The sequence below is a fragment of the Haliaeetus leucocephalus genome, unplaced genomic scaffold (assembly GCF_000737465.1).
Source record: "Haliaeetus leucocephalus isolate CR32 unplaced genomic scaffold, Haliaeetus_leucocephalus-4.0 Scaffold158, whole genome shotgun sequence".
In the NCBI taxonomy this organism is placed as follows: domain Eukaryota; kingdom Metazoa; phylum Chordata; class Aves; order Accipitriformes; family Accipitridae; genus Haliaeetus; species Haliaeetus leucocephalus.
The window spans coordinates 1,825,665-1,842,549 of NW_010972594.1; the positions used below are offsets into that span (position 1 = coordinate 1,825,665).

General features: G+C 41.3%; 1 protein-coding gene across 5 annotated transcripts in view; it reads left to right on the plus strand.

The window, feature by feature from the left end:
- The window catches only part of SEMA6A (sema domain, transmembrane domain (TM), and cytoplasmic domain, (semaphorin) 6A), a 61,244-nt gene extending 44,585 nt beyond the window's left edge, over positions 1–16,659 (plus strand). For all 5 annotated transcript variants that reach the window (XM_010562346.1, XM_010562349.1, XM_010562347.1 and 2 more), the window contains one exon: positions 15,470–16,659. In XM_010562346.1, coding sequence (XP_010560648.1) covers positions 15,470–16,659 — 1,190 coding nt within the window. The remainder of the gene's footprint in view (positions 1–15,469) is intronic.
- The last annotated feature ends 226 nt before the right edge of the window (positions 16,660–16,885 follow it).

Here is a 16,885-nt window from a genome sequence, read left to right on the forward strand (position 1 = left end):
ACCAGAGGGCTGTGCAGTCAGGATTAAGTGAACACACCAGACTTGTCCAGAGGAACGACACTGATCCCTCCTCTGTTCTGTCTTGCATGTACGAGCTGTCTGCTCCCAGGGCCAGAGACAGGTAATCATCTCAGACTGCATCCTCAAGTTCAAACAGTGGCAGTAGAAAACTAGATGCTAATTAATAAAATGGAGATTGTATATAAAATTGATGAAAGAAGAATGCTGGAAGGATGTTTCTGACAACAGACTTCCTTCAAACTTGTTTTCATTATCTTTTTGTAAGTTTCTATGAGAACAAGAGCGACGAGACAGAGCAGACAAGGCATGCAGAGAAGAAGAAACTAAGTCCACAGGCAGGGCCACATCCTTAAGCCAATTTTAATCAAACCTGGGGATTGTATTAGAATACAGGGCAGCGATTTAGTGTGTCTTCTCTGTGATTAAGTCTTCTTTTCAAACCTTATGTAAAAAAGCCCCAGCTCATTTACTCACAGATTTTCCATAGTAACCTTCTGAAAGTGTAAGGAAAGGAACGGTTTTCACTGCAAAAGATCAACAAGGATGAGGAAATCTAAATAATGGAGAGGGTATATTCCAAGACATACCAACTGCCTGTGCCCCACCTAAAGAAATGCCTATACTTCAGCACTGGCACGAACTTAAAATTTTCAGAAATCAAAATATTTCTACATTTCACTAACAGTTCGGATTTCAGATTCACTAGCAGAAGTGGAAACGTGAGGAGCAAGATTAGAACCAAGAGCCATTTGCTATTTAGTAGCCAAAAAAACCCGTCATTGGTAGTAGAAGAAGTGGTGTCGATGTGCAACTGCTGGGTATGAAAACGATCAACAGAGCTTTTCTGTCCCCAGATTACTGGATCCAACAAATAAAAGAAGGGTGAAGTTTAAATAGAGCTCATCAAATGTCAACTGTGGCTGCAGGAAACAGCAGGTGTCCTTGACCTGTAATTGTCTGCCTGCATAGATTTAGAGTCAGGCTATCCATTTCCAGGCTGCAATGAGCAGTAGAACCTTGTCTTACTAAAACAGGGAAAAACTGTCATTGCCCCAGGACCTTGATCTGCTTTTTCAATAAAAGAGGCCACGACTAATTTGTCAAGGCAGCTGCTCAGGGTTCAGGCCATTAGAGCTATTGTGTGATGGACTAGATCCCCAGCTGCATTCATCCGCAGTCACCCGGTGAGGACAGCTCGGTGGAGGGACACAGACCGCCTCATGCTCTTGTTTGACCCTTGTAGCACTGACGTATTTATCAAGAGCTGGGAATTTGCTGTAGGGTATGCTGGCCACACAGGGCCACTACTCTATCTGGAAATAGCAAAGCGTAATTGGTGAACAGGATGCTAAGTAACACCCAGTTTCAATTTTGTGGCGTTTGTATTGAGTATAGGGAGATGTTGTGCCATACAAAGATGCTGAATTGGGAGGGCAACCTAGCCCTTTAAATAAGAGATTTCTGAAACTGCTTTGAAATTTGAAGGGATTTAAGAGCAGAAAATCTAGTAGCTGAAAGATGCTTAAAGCGCCTTTTGGTGTTAATGCCAGTGTACAATTCAAATGTCAATATGCTGTTAAAGATATTTGAATAATTAATTTTTCTCATATAGGATGTCCCTAGTTTCAACAATTATATTAATTAATAGGTAAGATGTCCTGTAGTAATTTTACAATGACCTAAACTTTGACGGTCCTGGTTCAGAGCACTTTTAATATGATTTGTGGACTGTGAACTCTTTAATTACATGGCTCTGTACAAAACACCACCTACGTTCTTCTCATATAGATAACCTTTTAGTGAATGGTATCAACATCCCGTTCAGTATGTAGGAAGGATCCTGACTGACCCTTTTCCTGTTTTTTCTTAGTTTTCTTTAAGACTGTCAGAAAGGTGAGCTTAATTCTTTATGTCAGGATGGGCTGGTGCTTACTGATTAACAGCATGCAGTTAATTAAAAAAAGAAAAACCTGGAGAGGGCATAATTTAGATTTTGCCATGTTAATTTTATTGAACATTAAATACAGATAACAAATGTCATTGCATTTGGAAAGTAGTTGTTCCTATGAATATCCTTAGTTTAGTCAGGTGTTACTTCGAGCTCTTTAATAGTCATTTAGTGAGACACTCTAGTCTCTGGTATCCGATTACTGTTGCTATGATTTTTGTTAGATTTTAATCATGTGTTCTAAGATTTTCTGTGCCAGTAGCTGAGAAAGAGGATAGGGAAAAATATGTTGTTATTCTCATGTTACAAAAAAGAGTCTCAAGGGCATTTTATTGAGAGGTTTTGAAGCAGATGATAGTGCAAAATTACTATTATATCAAACATGTGCATCCTGACATTTCTGTGAGGGGAAAAAAGAACTTCATTGGCCAAGCTGTAAGTTTTTGAAAAATCTCAGTCCCTCATACCCAGAAGAGACTTGTCACAGTTAGACAACTAAACACACAGACAACTCCGTGCACATTGAGCATTGGTGCTGTGACTGATGAGCACTTCAACCACCAGCTGATAGCTCTCCTTGCCCCAGCAGATCAGAGTAAGTTAGAGTCCCTGCTGAAGTAGATTTTAACAGCTCCATCGGCATTAGAAGAGCTTAGGGCAGTTTATAGAGAAGTTGCTCAGGAAGCATTAAGAGGCATTTCTGGCACAGCTGTACAATTCAGCAAACATTTGGAAATGGCTAACAGCACATTCATCACCAACTTTGTATTGGCCAGGAAGAATACCTGTAATACTCTGAAATAGTGCGTCTCAGTGGATAGCCTCCAGACCAGTTCCAGCCTCCCACATCTACCAAAGTAGTTAGCCCTGGATATTAAACTGTAGTTCTCCCACCAGTAACCAAACATTGCTATCTTCTGTGAAATAAAATCTCAGATGAAGGTGCAGCTTGATAGCATTATCACAACTGGGCATAAACTAGACAGTTCTTTCATATGCCCAACAAGGATTTTTTTAATTAGAAAATAACACCAGCTGCATGCTGTCAGTAATATGCCATCTTGTTCATGCTCCATCCCATCTTACCCACAATTGTGATAGAAAATAAAAGAACAGCTGTTAAAAAAAAAGGGAGGGAAGCAGGCACATTTTTTAAGCCCTACAAAGCTACTGTTATTCACTATCTTGTTCTTGTAGAAAGAAACAGAGGGGTTTTTTTGGAGAGCCTGAAAGATCTGCAATTCCTTAAACACAAACAGTACCAGCACAGACAGGGAATTTAAGTGTGCACAGAAAGACCTCCTGAACAGCAGCACACCAAAGCCTTCATTAAAATAATTCCAAAAGTCTTTTGAGAAGCACATATTTTCCAGGTGTTTCCGTGTTTTTTAAACCAGAAAACTATACTGAGTTCCTGTTTGGAAGCAAGCAGGGTGAGTGAGACAGAAGCCATAATGCTGGGTAAACACTGAGTACCGCTTGTTTTTACAGAAGCTAACAGAAGTGGTCTTGTCGTGTGGTGCAGAAAAGGCCGTTGGTAGTTTCTTTGAGCCTGTGGTCAGCACTTGAGAAATTTTAATTCCTGCAACCAGCTTATAGCTCCCATCAAACAGTTCAACAATTCTCCATGTGTATTCGCTGCTGAATGAGTCCCAATCAGGCCAGGAGTGCCCTCTGTGCCTTCTTCTGCCTGCTCTCCCTGCTGAACCTCTTGCATTCACCACAGAGCCTGCCCAGAGGTTTGGGCAATCACAGCTCATAATAAAGAACATAAAGAGCACTGCTTTTTTTTTGCAGATAGCATTTGGCTTTATCTCTACAAAACACTAGTCTCTATTCAGTGTCTTAAAGAGGTCTTACAGTCCTGCAGCACTCTATATGCTTTTTGTCTAAATATGACCAAGCTACAGGCAATGCCCTGAGGCAGTCATCCAGTAAGACCAATTAACTTTCCATACCCAGCGGGATTTGTGTATCTGAGTGTGCAGCTCTCACTCATTGAACTAAATTACTAATACCAAATCAGCATGTACTTTCATATACCCAGCATCAAGACCTGGAAGGACAATACAGTTTATCTCTACTTACTCATGGCAAGACAACTTGATAACATCAGCTGTGCTTCCCTGAAAGGTTTGGTCTCACCTACACTGTGTTTAGAAAGAAGGAGAGGGAATAAATATGTATCACTGAGAGAAGAGAGATTGTGATAAAATTTGTTAGGGTCCCAATGCTAGGAAAAAAATGAGGCTTTAACTTTTCACATGGAAGTTTGTATATCTGTAGATCAGTAAACATATCTTGAGAACTAGTCTACAGATACAAAAAAGCCAGTCATGTTCCTTGTTGTAGCACCTACCTTCATGTTGATTAACTAGCAGCGCAAGCTGCCTGGTTTGCCTGCAGCAGTGGAAAATAGTGGCTTAAAGGAAGCACATAAGCAGAAACTGAACAAACGCTACAGTAAATCCAGAAAACAGAGATTTGATCCAGTACCAGAACTGAGTGGAAGGCTAGGGGAGTTGTATTGCAGAAACACTGCTCTTTGTGAGATGTGTGATAAAGCAAATACACAGGTATGTCTACCTGGCCTGCCACTGGGCAGTCAAGAGTGTGTCTGGATTGGGTTTGAATGTATGTTGGAGAATACACTGGTTTGCACACACTGCTGTGGTTAGGTTGCTGCCGGCCCCAGGGTAGCTTTCTTGGAGCTGGGTCAGGTACCTGCTTGCCAAAGTATGTCTTCTGAGATGCAGCTACAGGTTCACCTCACCCAGGGAAGCAGACTGGCCATAGTGATCACTGAGCATGTTAAAAAATGCACAGACGGGAAACATCAAGGAAGTTATGGCACCAAAGTGTAAATGTACATGCAGTGCCTGCAAGGTGGGGAGGTGATAAAAAAAAAATAGGTAAAAAAAATGCAGAGAACTATAAATTTGACAGACAGAAAAACGCATGAATGAAGCCACCACTGGAGATAGAAAATGAAGGGAGAGAGAGATGATAGCAGCACCAGGACAAGAATTCCATCAGGGAAATGCCATCTTTTTACCTCAAGATATGTCTGGAGTAACCATGCTTCGTTTACTGGAGATACTGTGGATTCAAATGAATGTAACTGAGAGCAAGGAAGTCTTCTGATATTTGTATTGGAAGAGTAGTGAGATACAGAAAAACAACTAGCAGTACAATTATTCTTGCTGTTATGGCCAGTGTTTCAAACTCATTGCAATTCCTCAGTCACTTAATGTATTCAAAGGCAGATGAGGCTATGGGACTGCAGTGCAGAGGGAAATGATAAACCTAACATCAGACACATATAAGCTATTTTTTGCCTACAACACCAGCCCTGCAAATATTTCTAGAAGAAGCAGTCTTGTCTTTTATTGATCACTGGGGGCATGTTTTAATTCTTAAGTCCAGGTCTTTTGACTACACCTGCAGTGTTCATGAGTGTAGCAGAAATGAAGAGTTAATCCACAGTGTTTGCTTTCTGTCACAAAATATACAGTGCTGGCGTTTTAACGACAGAAGAGGTTTCATCCTTCCTCTGTGCTAGAGCAGGCCTAACATGGGGTCCAGCCATGCTCCTAACGTGCACCAGCAACGCAGCTGTGGGCAGAAGGACTATCCCTAAGAAATACAGTCTATGTGCAGGAGTAAACATTGTTGGCTTGGTCACATAGTTGTTCAGCAGTTTAATAGTCATTTCCAGGGACCTCAGGGAATAAGATGTATAGGGTACAGTCTTACTATTTAAATGTCTTGGATGTTTAATAGATGGCTCCTTTGTTAGTTCGGCTGTGATGTGTTCAGTCACGCTAGTAGCTCAAAACTAGCATTTCCATTTTTGTGTCTTTTAAGAAGATCAGAGCTGATGAGGAAATAATTTTTGCTTTTAGGTCGTATGCAGTGTTTGAAATTTAACCCCAATTCTTCCATCAGGCAGCTTTGAGCTTCAGCCTGCTAAGCAGAGCTGCTTACGTTGACATTCAGCAAACTTCACTTTTCCCTGTTGCACAGAAAGGCCATAGTTCAAAACAGGCTGTAAAAAAGGAGAGGAAAAGCCACAGAATTTCTCAGTGACAGCTTCTCTATCCTTGACACTGTTCATAAAAACTGCTTCTAGAAAGGCACTGGGCTGCCCAGAATACATAATGCCCACAGCAGGAAAAGAAAAAGAAAAAAAAAAACCAACATCAACAACAAAAACACCACCAAAAAAAAAAAACAACCGGCATTTGTTCTGCGCCATCAGAGGAGCTCCATGCAGTGAAATGGGAGCTGTGAGGATGAGAGATTCACTTTGCAGGCTACAACAACTTCTCTGGAGCCCTGAAATCATGCATATTCAGCCAAACATATGTAAATCTGGTTTAGCCCAGCTGTGAAAGATCCCCTAAAGTAAACTAATAAAGAGCAGCTGGATATGTTTAAGCTCATCCCAGGCATAGTAGAAAGGTCCCAGAATGTGCACTGAGCTTTTTTTACGTCATTAGAGGAAATGCAGCAGACTTTAAAGGAAATTTGTGTTTTAAGATGCAAAGCAGCATAAAGTTTGCCTCTGCTGAGACAAGCTACAAAAGAATTAATTTTCCTTGACATTTGGATTTTATACATCTTGTTTTAACTACTGTGAATGCCTGTGTTTTACTTTTTTAAAGGACCTGCTATGTCTGCTTATTCCCCATCACACAGAGGCATCTAAAATTATCAGTGCTCACTGGGAAAGGGTGAGAGGTGAAGGAAAGTACTGAAGTCAGGAAAGTTCAAAATTACCAGCTACTGCATACCACCTGCCAGTGGGAGAAGGGTTGTCAAGCAAGTGCTTCTAGTGCAAGAGCTGGCCTTGAGCCGAGGCACTGGGACAAATAAAATCGGACTGGCTTCAGGACTGTAATGACTTTCATTGTTACAATATAGATCCAGGAGGTTGTGTATGTCAAATCTTCTCCCACAACTGCAAACTTAATAAACTGGTTTATTTACAGAGATACTGCTTAGAAGTAATGCAATTAAAAAAAGCTCTAAGAGCTTGCTATTCCAGTCTTTTTCAGGTCTGCCTCCCCTTCATTTCAGTGGGGGTGGGAGTTGTCTGAGCATGAACTTGCTGGTTCTGATCTTGTAATTTCCATCTGTAATAATCCCTTTCAAAAAAGAACTGCTTGTTTCTAATTTCTCAAAATTCACAAGTGTGGCCATCACGTAGGTTTTGTATGGGTGTGTAGCATGCAGACAAATTGGATTGCAGGCTTATAATCAAACTAAAAACAGGTAATTGAAATCCATTCTGAAAATGTTATGTCAAGATTGACGGGTTATCTCATATGGACATTGTGGAGTTGTTTCTCTCACCTTTCTTGCTTAATTTATCTGGCTTAAAAAAAATACAAGAATGAAAGTTCTCCATCTTCCCATTGAGAACAAAGCTACCTGTTGATCTTCCCTCTTTTAGTAACTTACAACCACCTTTTTTCTACAGAGATTCATGTTGACAGTCATTCATCAAAAGTGGAGAGAAGTAATATAATTTGGACCAGTTGAAAGGAGAAATAAAACCACCCTTAGAGATCAATAGATGAACCTATCCTGGAGGGATTGCTTCTGAAGTATGTCTGATTAAGGGCCAAAAAATCCAGACAGAGGCCACTGTGGCTGATCTGATTGTTTAGATCCTTTTCAAGGCTTTGTTATGTGTTACTTCAGGCACGTTATGTATTGATTTTCTTTTCATAGTTCTGAAGTACGATTCTCCTCATACTTCCAATGATCCCCAGGCCTCTTGTAATTGAAGGTTTTTTTCTTTACCAAATTCATTCTTCTCTCCAAGCACATGCATCTCCTTTTTGTTTGCTGCGTATCTCAGACGGCTAGGGCTAGCCAGTTGGCTTTGAGAGCCATAGAGCAATTTCTGCGGGGAGATGGATTGCTCTTCTCAGCAGAGTCATGCAAAACTTAACAGTTGCAGACCTTTATAAATCAACAATACTGCTTTACTGCAAGGGGAGGGGGAAAAAAAGCATATGCCAGCAGCTTTAACTATGAATGTTTGAGCTGTTTTTTTTCTAGCTGGTGACACCAAGAGTCTGGAAAAACAGATACTGGGTAGAATTGCACTGAGTCAGCAGAAGGAGTCCTTGCAGCCAGAAGGAAGATGAAGGAAAAAGCTTACTTACTGTTTTCAACAAAGCAGTTCCAATAAAGTGGCATCACCAAATCATTGGGAATTATAATGCGGTTGGTTTATGTCAAGCCTTGAAATTATTCCTTCAAGAAAAATGTGAGATAAGATCTCAGAAAGGCATGATAGACTCTGGTCATTCCTGAATTTGATATCACTTTAAATCTGTGTGTCCAGTCTAAATTAATCTGAATTTTTTTTATTCCTATTGCTGGTTAAAAAGGAGGAAGAAAGCTTGTTAATACCTGCAGGGATTTTCCAGGCTGAAATAGTCTTTTAGCAGCATGAGACTGCCTGTAAACACAGTTCTAACACCTGGAGACACATGTTGAAAACCTATTCAGTGGTATTTAAAAAAGATATTCTGAAGCCCATAAAAACCTCCATTCATAATGAGTCTATACCAGCGTTTCTTGCACGTCTAAGCAGAGGGAGACATACGTCAGACAGAGAAGCTTGCACTGAAGAATTAAATTAACTGCAAGGTTTTCCCCTTAAGTAACATCAGTAAAGAAACCATTGTACCTTTCTAGAACAATGACTTGTTCTGTGGAAAGTCTCAAGTGATTTTGTAGGTGCTGGAGATGGAAGTGGGGTCATTCCCATTTAGCTAGAGAGGTGAAGTTTAAGACAGCAATGACAGTCACTCCATGAATTCTGTTAATGTGTGGTCTAGACGTAAATAATACCTTATTCCCTGATAGTTATTCCCTCACTTCCCTGCCAAAACCATCATTCTTCATTTCCCACTTCTGTGTTTCGGCTTGGTGTGTGCCACCATTTGGGGTTATTAGTTTACCATCTGTTGCAGGCAACTTTGGAAAGTTAGACAATGACAGCTCCCTGCAGAGGTCATCACAGAGTGTTCTTGGTGCACATGGCATGTGGTCATCTCATTGTCCAGGATACACCTCTCACAGCCATAAAGCATTTCTGGGGCAGAGGTGTCTTTGTCTCCACATTACAGCTAACTGTAATGCTCAAACTGAAAGGCGTTATCTTTGGTGACAGGTAACTAGTTATTTACACATGGGAACTTGTAGCTACAGGACCAGGTACTGCCCTCTGCTCTGTGAGTTATTCTCACTGACTTCAGCTTGGTTGTGAAAGAAGGCAGCGTTTGGACTATTGTATCACTAAAACAGCCTCACATTAAGCTATTCAAACTGGGTTCGTTTTCTTTCATCAAGCAGTTATGATGGTTATAATCTGGAATTTCAGTTTGTGATCACTCCAAAGGATACACCAGAACCTAGACATAGAATCATGTGATTGTGGGGCTCTTCTTGATGTTCTGCCATCCCTGTCCCTGGTCACAGGTGAGACAAAGAAATTTAGGCTTCATCATGGGATGTTCTTTTTTACACTGTACATGCTAAAAGGACACAGCTCTTTTGCTGGGCCTCTGGAGTTGAGGTCTCCTTTCTGCAGATGCCTGTTAATTCCTGTTCTCCTGAGACACACACCTTACTTCAGATCTCTTTCCAGGTAGACCTTTGATCAGTACTTTTCAACTGCAGCTTTTTATCAGGTTTTAGCTCACTTTCATTTGCTTCTGAGAAAATAGGTCAAAGACTTTACAGAAGTCAAAGGGTATCATACTTAATGTTTCCCCATAAAAAGTAAGCCTTTCTCCTGTCAAGAAAGGAAGTGTATCTGGTTTAATGTAATTTAATTTTGGCATATTTGCTTTTTTTTTTTTTTAAATAATTACTTTATCATCCTTTGGATGCTCATAAAATTGATTGTTGAATCACTTGTTCTATTGTCATTCCCATTCTAAAAACTGCACTGGCAGGTCTGTCTTGTGTTAGGTCCTCCCTTCGGCTCATCTCAAAGGCACATAATATGTTTGTCCTTTTTCAGAGCTCTTGATGCTCATACTTCCTCCAGCATTCTTGAAGATACTGCACAGTGTCTAGAAATTGCTTTGGCTAGCTCCTTAAGCAGTCAGGGATGAATTCCTTTAGACAATTTGAAAACATATACATTATCTAAATATTTCTACCTCTTTTCTCTGTTCTGGTTGACACTTATTCCCTGACTTTTTGTTACATTTCTGATCATGGATAAGAGTGGGAATTTTTGCTGAAAAGTGAAGCAGGAAAAGGAGTAAATGCTTCAATGCTCATGCCATGTATTCTTTAGAATGATGAACTCTATTCCTTTGTGATTATTTCATCCTAATTATATTTCTGCCCTCAGAAGTTCTTTCCTGTTAGAATTAGGAGCAGAACATGCCCAGAATAGCTTCATCAGCATTTTCATGCGATAACACTTTCAGCACTGTGCACATCTTGCTTTTTAACTTGTTTTTTAGCAGATATACAGGTACAGTTCTAACCCTTGAATGCTTTTGTTAATTGGTGAAAATAAGAAGCCTCATCTCCTTCCTGCTTACGATGATTTAGTATACAGTAGGTCTATATCATTGTATCACCTCTGGTCTTTTCTTTTCTCTCCTATTTTCACCCAGAGACAATTCAACAGTCTGCTTCTCACTTTTTCCAGAACTTTAGAAAAAGTATATGTATTATTGATACAAAATTTAACATCTCCTTTCCTTTTCCCCAGCTACCTTTAATGAACAAGGTAGATCAATACTCTTCTCATGTGATTTAGCCAAGCACTAGCTCATTTCAGAATTGAAACACTTTGAAAGTTTGGAAACATTTTTCTTAATGTCCTTTTAACCAGCCAGCCAGTCAACACTGTGTACCTTACCTACAAGCTCCACTGGAAGAAAGAATGAATTATGTATAGCAGAATAATACAATACCATATGAGGTCTTCTTTCATTAGAAGACTAAAAGAGGTGATTTTGCATGTTCTAGATCGTTACAGGACAGGGCATACTGACTGAGAAAATGAATGGTGATGTTAGGAGAAGGAGACAAAAGGACATGGGATGAAATTACAGAAAGTTAGTGGAGGAGGAAGGATCAGGTTGTCTACAGCAATCAGAATGGCCATGAAAAGTGGAGGATATCAGGTGAGTAGCTTGGCTCTTGTAGTGGCCAGAAATAATAGTACATCACATGTGGGAAGACCCTGAAGTTGTAAGCCCAGTTGTGATTTGCAAGGAACAGAGCTTGACTTAACTGGAAGGCTTCAGGGAGATAGATAAGTGTCAGCACGTTTGTGGCATTAGCAACATGGAAGGTCTGATCCTCAAAGGTGCGAATATTTAACCTCGTCTGTGTCTTTGAAGCTTTTTCAGTTTTACTACTATTTTTACCGCCAGATCTCTCCCAAGTATAATGTTAATACAGGTAATTCTGTCAACAATATTCCTTTCCAAAGAATAGCTGGTTATTATCCATGGTGATACATCTCCATGCACTACAGAAAAGAGTCAAGGGTATGGATGAGCAGTTCAGACCACATAAAATAAGCAATGTATTTTCATATTTGGAAATAAGATATTGCAAACAAGAAAGTGCTAGACATAATATTTTAAAAGTAAAAGTATTTAATTTAGAATAATTGTTTTATTATTAAATATAAGATTAAAATAATATACTGATATTTATATCAATCATATTTTACAGTCTGGCTCCATAGCATTTTATGCAGCCAGCCCAGGCAGTTTTCCAGTACATAATGTCTTAGAAAGATGTCAGATAATATATAGCTGTAAGATTTTTCAATAGCACCTATTTCCTCAAAGCTGGGAGTCCGAATACTTTACTTGACTTCCAAAAATGTAGGCCCTACATTTTTCTGATTATTTTCTCCATTTATTTTAATTCTTTGAATAATGAGTGCTAATGAATGATGCTGGACTGAGCCTTGGAGACTGTGGTGTTAAGAACTGCAGAATAGGTAAAAGCATACACAATGCAGTCTGTAAAGTGGCATGAACACTGTCCTATCTGTTTCCTTTCAAACTGGCTTGTTTTGAGGACGTAGTTGGGATCACACAGTTGTTTATTCATCCCAGCCTGTGAAGGCAGTTAATACTGATGCTAGGGGCTTGAGAAGTTGATTGGCAACGACTGCAATTACCAGCCTATTTCGTATTAGATTTCCCTCCCCTGTGGTCATGACAGTAAGATGCTGAACATTCCTCATACTTTTTCATTACTTAATTGTATCTGTTCCATAAACATAAATGCAGGGTCAAATCTTGCCCATCTTACTTCATTTAAGTTAAAATTGTTGGGATTGCTTGCATAACTAAAGACACATGGATGAGATCCATGATAAAAAATAGATCACATCATTAACCTGACATTGTGTCCTGAGAAGATCCGCCTGCTTAGAGCAAAGCCACTAATGTTAAATTTCCTTTAACTATAGTATAGAAAACATAATAAACATCAGGAAGGTTTGAGCTCAAGAGGAACTAGCTGGAATCAGGCTGTTTTAAGACCCTCATAAATTTCTGCTGACAAAACACCTGCAGTGTGTCCTTTCAGCTGCCCCTTTCTTGGACACACGTGGTTGCTCAGTCTGAACTGTGTGTTAATTTTGTAAAAGTGAGTTGTAATGATTCAATATCTGTTGGTAATGTAAAACTGAAGATTTCATATGGCTTTTGTATGCAATGATGCAGGTTTGTGCTTAAGGCTGCCATTCGCAGAGTAGGACTTAGCCTAAAGCAGAAGGCTGAGGGTGTAGAACAACCTCACTTAGCCAATAGGAGGTGTCAGGCACAGATGTGAGCTGTAAGCCATTCCCTTGCATCCTATCACTGGACACATGAGAGAGAGATCAGCACTTGCCTCTCCGCTCCCCATCATGAGGAAGTTTTAGATAGCAATGAGGTCTCCTCTTCTCTAAGCTGAACAAACTGTCTCTTCAGCCACTCCTCATCAGTCATGCCCTGTAGTCTTTTCACCATCTTTGTTGCCCTCCTTTGGACACATCTTAATATTTTTATACAGTTGGCCCTTTTGACCACGAGGGCACATTGTTGACCTGTATTGAGGTCAACCAACCATCATCAAGCAAAACTGCCAGATCCCATTCTGCAGGATTGCAGTCCAGCCTCTTTTCCACCAGTCTATACATAAAAGGTGTAGGTGCTTACACCCCTAGGTAGGCACTTGGCAGGATTTTGAGTCTTTTTCATGCAAAAAACATTAGACTTAAGTGCTCAAGGGGGCATATCTTTGAGAAGTTTGTGCATGGAGGGTGTCCATGAAATTAGGCTTTTTAAGTTGAAACTTTTCTTAACTTCATGCCCAGCAATGCATTTCTGGGTAAGACTTAACACTTCCCTGACCATCCTTCCCACCCATTTAAGACTCTGTTTCCAGTTCTCCCATTAATGACAGCAGATAGTTTTACAAGTGTAAATAAATTTTATCTCAAAATGCTGCAGAGTCTAGCGTGTAAATATCAGCAGATGAAGGTCCACAGAGGACCAACACCTTTGCAGTGAAATGTAGTTACTGCTGACTGTGCCGTAACCACTAAACTGTGCTTCTGGTCTATATACAGCAATTTTGCATGTGGATTGAAATTACAGAGCTAGGTTCTACTGTTGCTTTTTAAGTGCTGATGGCAAAGAATAGAAAAATCTGCCTCTTAAAAAGTTTCTGGGCTTTAAAAGAGAGTTCTCTTAGAAACACTTAATTTGAAGATTGTTTCTAATTATATATTGTTTTCTGAGATTTGCTTTCCTCCCTTTTTTACTATTAAGACATTTATATGAATGTAGGCTCTTGCTTTCTTAAGCGATCATCCGCTCTTGCTAGTTATTCTCCTCAAGAAATCATAATCCTTTATTTGTCACAGCACAACAGTTTCCATGGCAACCAGCTGTGATGTCACATGCAGGGGCTTATGATTTCAAAAGCTGTTTTGCTTTTAAATATAAAGTTCCTATCTTGTAAGCAAATATCCCTTGTCCACCTAAACACTGCAACTAAATGAGAACAGAAAAATATATGCTATAGAAGCAATACTATATCTAGCCAGAATACTTACCAAAGGTTTCTGTGAGATAGTGGCAACTTTTCAATGCTCTTTTGACATAGTTTTCTGAGGAGTATTTTGCATTTGGTTCTAATTCTGGGCCACTAATACCTTCTCTGCCAAATACATGGAAAGACATTATTCTAGGAGTTGATTTACGACATGGAAGTTTTTTATCTTCACGAAGTCTCAGGAGAGCCTTGGAGGTACATTTTCTGTCTTTCTGTCTCTCCTGTAATAAGGACAAGGATTACTTTTCCTTAGAGCATGTGGAGCTTTTAATGCCCTGGCACTTAGACCCTCTCTGGAGAAAGAGGTGGGAGAAATGTTCCTTCAGCTCCTTGTCAGGCTGTGGCTGCTCCTTGTTAAGCACTAAGAACAAAACCAGAAATTAAAAAAAAAGAAAACTAGAGGCTCCGTGCTTATGTTTCATTAGTGCTGCTGGCTTGGTGCCCAACTATGTCAGAAAAAAACTACTTTCTTCAGAAATTCAGGGTATTAATTAATGCTGTATTAGGGACTTCAGATGGAGAAGGTGCACTCTGCCAAAGATGCTTTCTCTGACAGAGAGTGCTTGGAGGGCCAAGTAAGATTTGACAGTGATCTCTGACCATAGCGAAGGACCACAAAATGAGGCCTTCCGAGTCAGGGCTTTCAGATGAGAAAGCATAGGCTTCAGCACAGAGGTGAACCTATTCATGTGTTCAGAACAAGAGAGAGCTTTTAAACTTAAAATAGCAAGGACAGTCATCTAGCAGGCTCAACAGATTTCAACACTGTGTTCTATCTTTCATAGTTATTTAAGCATCCTTCTGAAGCTCAGGCATGTGACACTGACTTTTAAAACACATGACAAAGATAACAGAATGATGAGCAGAGAACGCAGCCTTAAACAATGTAGGATGCACTTCTCTGGTACTTGCAGAGCTTCTCTCTTCTCTCCTTCTTTTAAAGGTTTTTCAATTTGAATGGTTTACCATAGTAAAAATAATACGGTATTAGCTGAGGAGAGATTGGATGGAGGGAGGGGAGGAATGAGCAGTATGTCAAAGGAGGAGAAATACTAGCTCTGACCTGCTGAAGTCAGTGTGAGTTGCCCAGGGCCAGGATTTCAAACTGATTGCACTTGCCCTGCAAGTAAATTCTCTCTCCCCTCCTGAACTTTTTAGTTTTCAACTCCAGATCTGAAAGCTGTACTGAAAGCCCAAGGCTGCACATGCTAGATGTAGCTGGCAGGTACAGTATGTCTCCAATTTTGGGCAAGCTGATCAAAAATCACCTTACAAAACACAAACAAACCTCCCAGGGTGTGCCTTTGAACAAAATAGTTAATGATAAGTAGTTTTTCCCTGTCCTTAGTTTGTTTAACCACCGTATGCTGTTTATTGCAGGAGTGATTCGTGAGAGTTACCTGAAGGGTCATGATCAGCTGGTGCCGGTCACCCTGCTAGCCATTGCTGTTATTCTTGCTTTTGTCATGGGGGCCGTCTTTTCAGGAATCATAGTGTACTGCGTCTGCGACCATCGCCGCAGAGACGTGGCTGTTGTGCAGAGGAAGGAGAAGGAGCTGACCCACTCCCGCCGCGGCTCCATGAGCAGTGTTACCAAGCTCAGCGGCCTCTTTGGGGATGCTCAGTCCAAGGAGCCAAAGCCTGAAGCTATCCTCACGCCTCTGATGCACAATGGCAAGCTGGCTACCCCAGGCAGCACTGCCAAGATGCTAATCAAAGCTGACCAGCACCATCTGGACCTGGCCGCCCTGCCAACCCCTGAGTCCACCCCAACCCTGCAACAGAAGAGAAAGCCCAGCCGTGGCAGCAGGGAGTGGGAGAGAAACCAGAACCTCATCAATGCCTGCACAAAAGATATCCCCCCGATGGCCTCACCCGTGATTCCAACCGACCTGCCGCTCAGGGCTTCTCCTAGCCACATTCCCAGTGTTGTGGTCCTGCCCATAGCCCAGCAAGGCTACCAGCACGAGTACGTTGACCAGCCAAAAATGAGCGATGGGGCTCAGGTATCTGTGGAGGACCAGAATGCCACCCTTGAGTACAAAACTATCAAGGATCATCTCAGTAGCAAAAGTCCCAGCCACGGGGTTAACCTGGTGGAAAATCTCGACAGCATGCCACCAAAAGTACCGCAGCGGGAAGCTTCCCTCGGGCCCCCAAGCACCTCGCTGTCACAGAGTGGCCTGAGCAAGCGGCTGGAGATGCACTCTTCTGCTTACAACGTGGACTACAAGAGAAGCTACCCTACAAACTCACTCACGAGAAGTCACCAGACGTCGACCCTCAAAAGAAACAACACTAACTCCTCCAACTCGTCCCATCTTTCCCGCAATCAGAGCTTTGGCCGGGGCGACAACCCGCCGCCGGCCCCGCAGCGAGTGGACTCCATACAAGTTCACGCTGCCCAGGCACAGGCTGTGACTGTATCTCGGCAGCCGAGTCTCACCGCCTACAACTCACTGACGAGGTCAGGGTTGAAACGCACACCCTCGCTAAAGCCAGACGTACCTCCCAAACCTTCCTTTGCGCCGCTCTCCACATCCATGAAGCCCAATGATGCGTGTACATAATCAGGGGGGGGGGGGGGGGGGGGGGGGCGGCAATTAAGCAGAGGTTGCCCTTGAAAGCCAGTGTTCTGCAACTGTTATCACTCGCTCCTCTGAGAAGATGGTTGTTGCAAGCTGAAGATGTGTTGGATTTCTGCTCTCTGGGAAAAGTGGAATATTTTTTTAAACCCGAGCCATATGACCCATGGTTGAAGGTTTGCAATTGCAGGACTTGCCCCCACAACCCGCC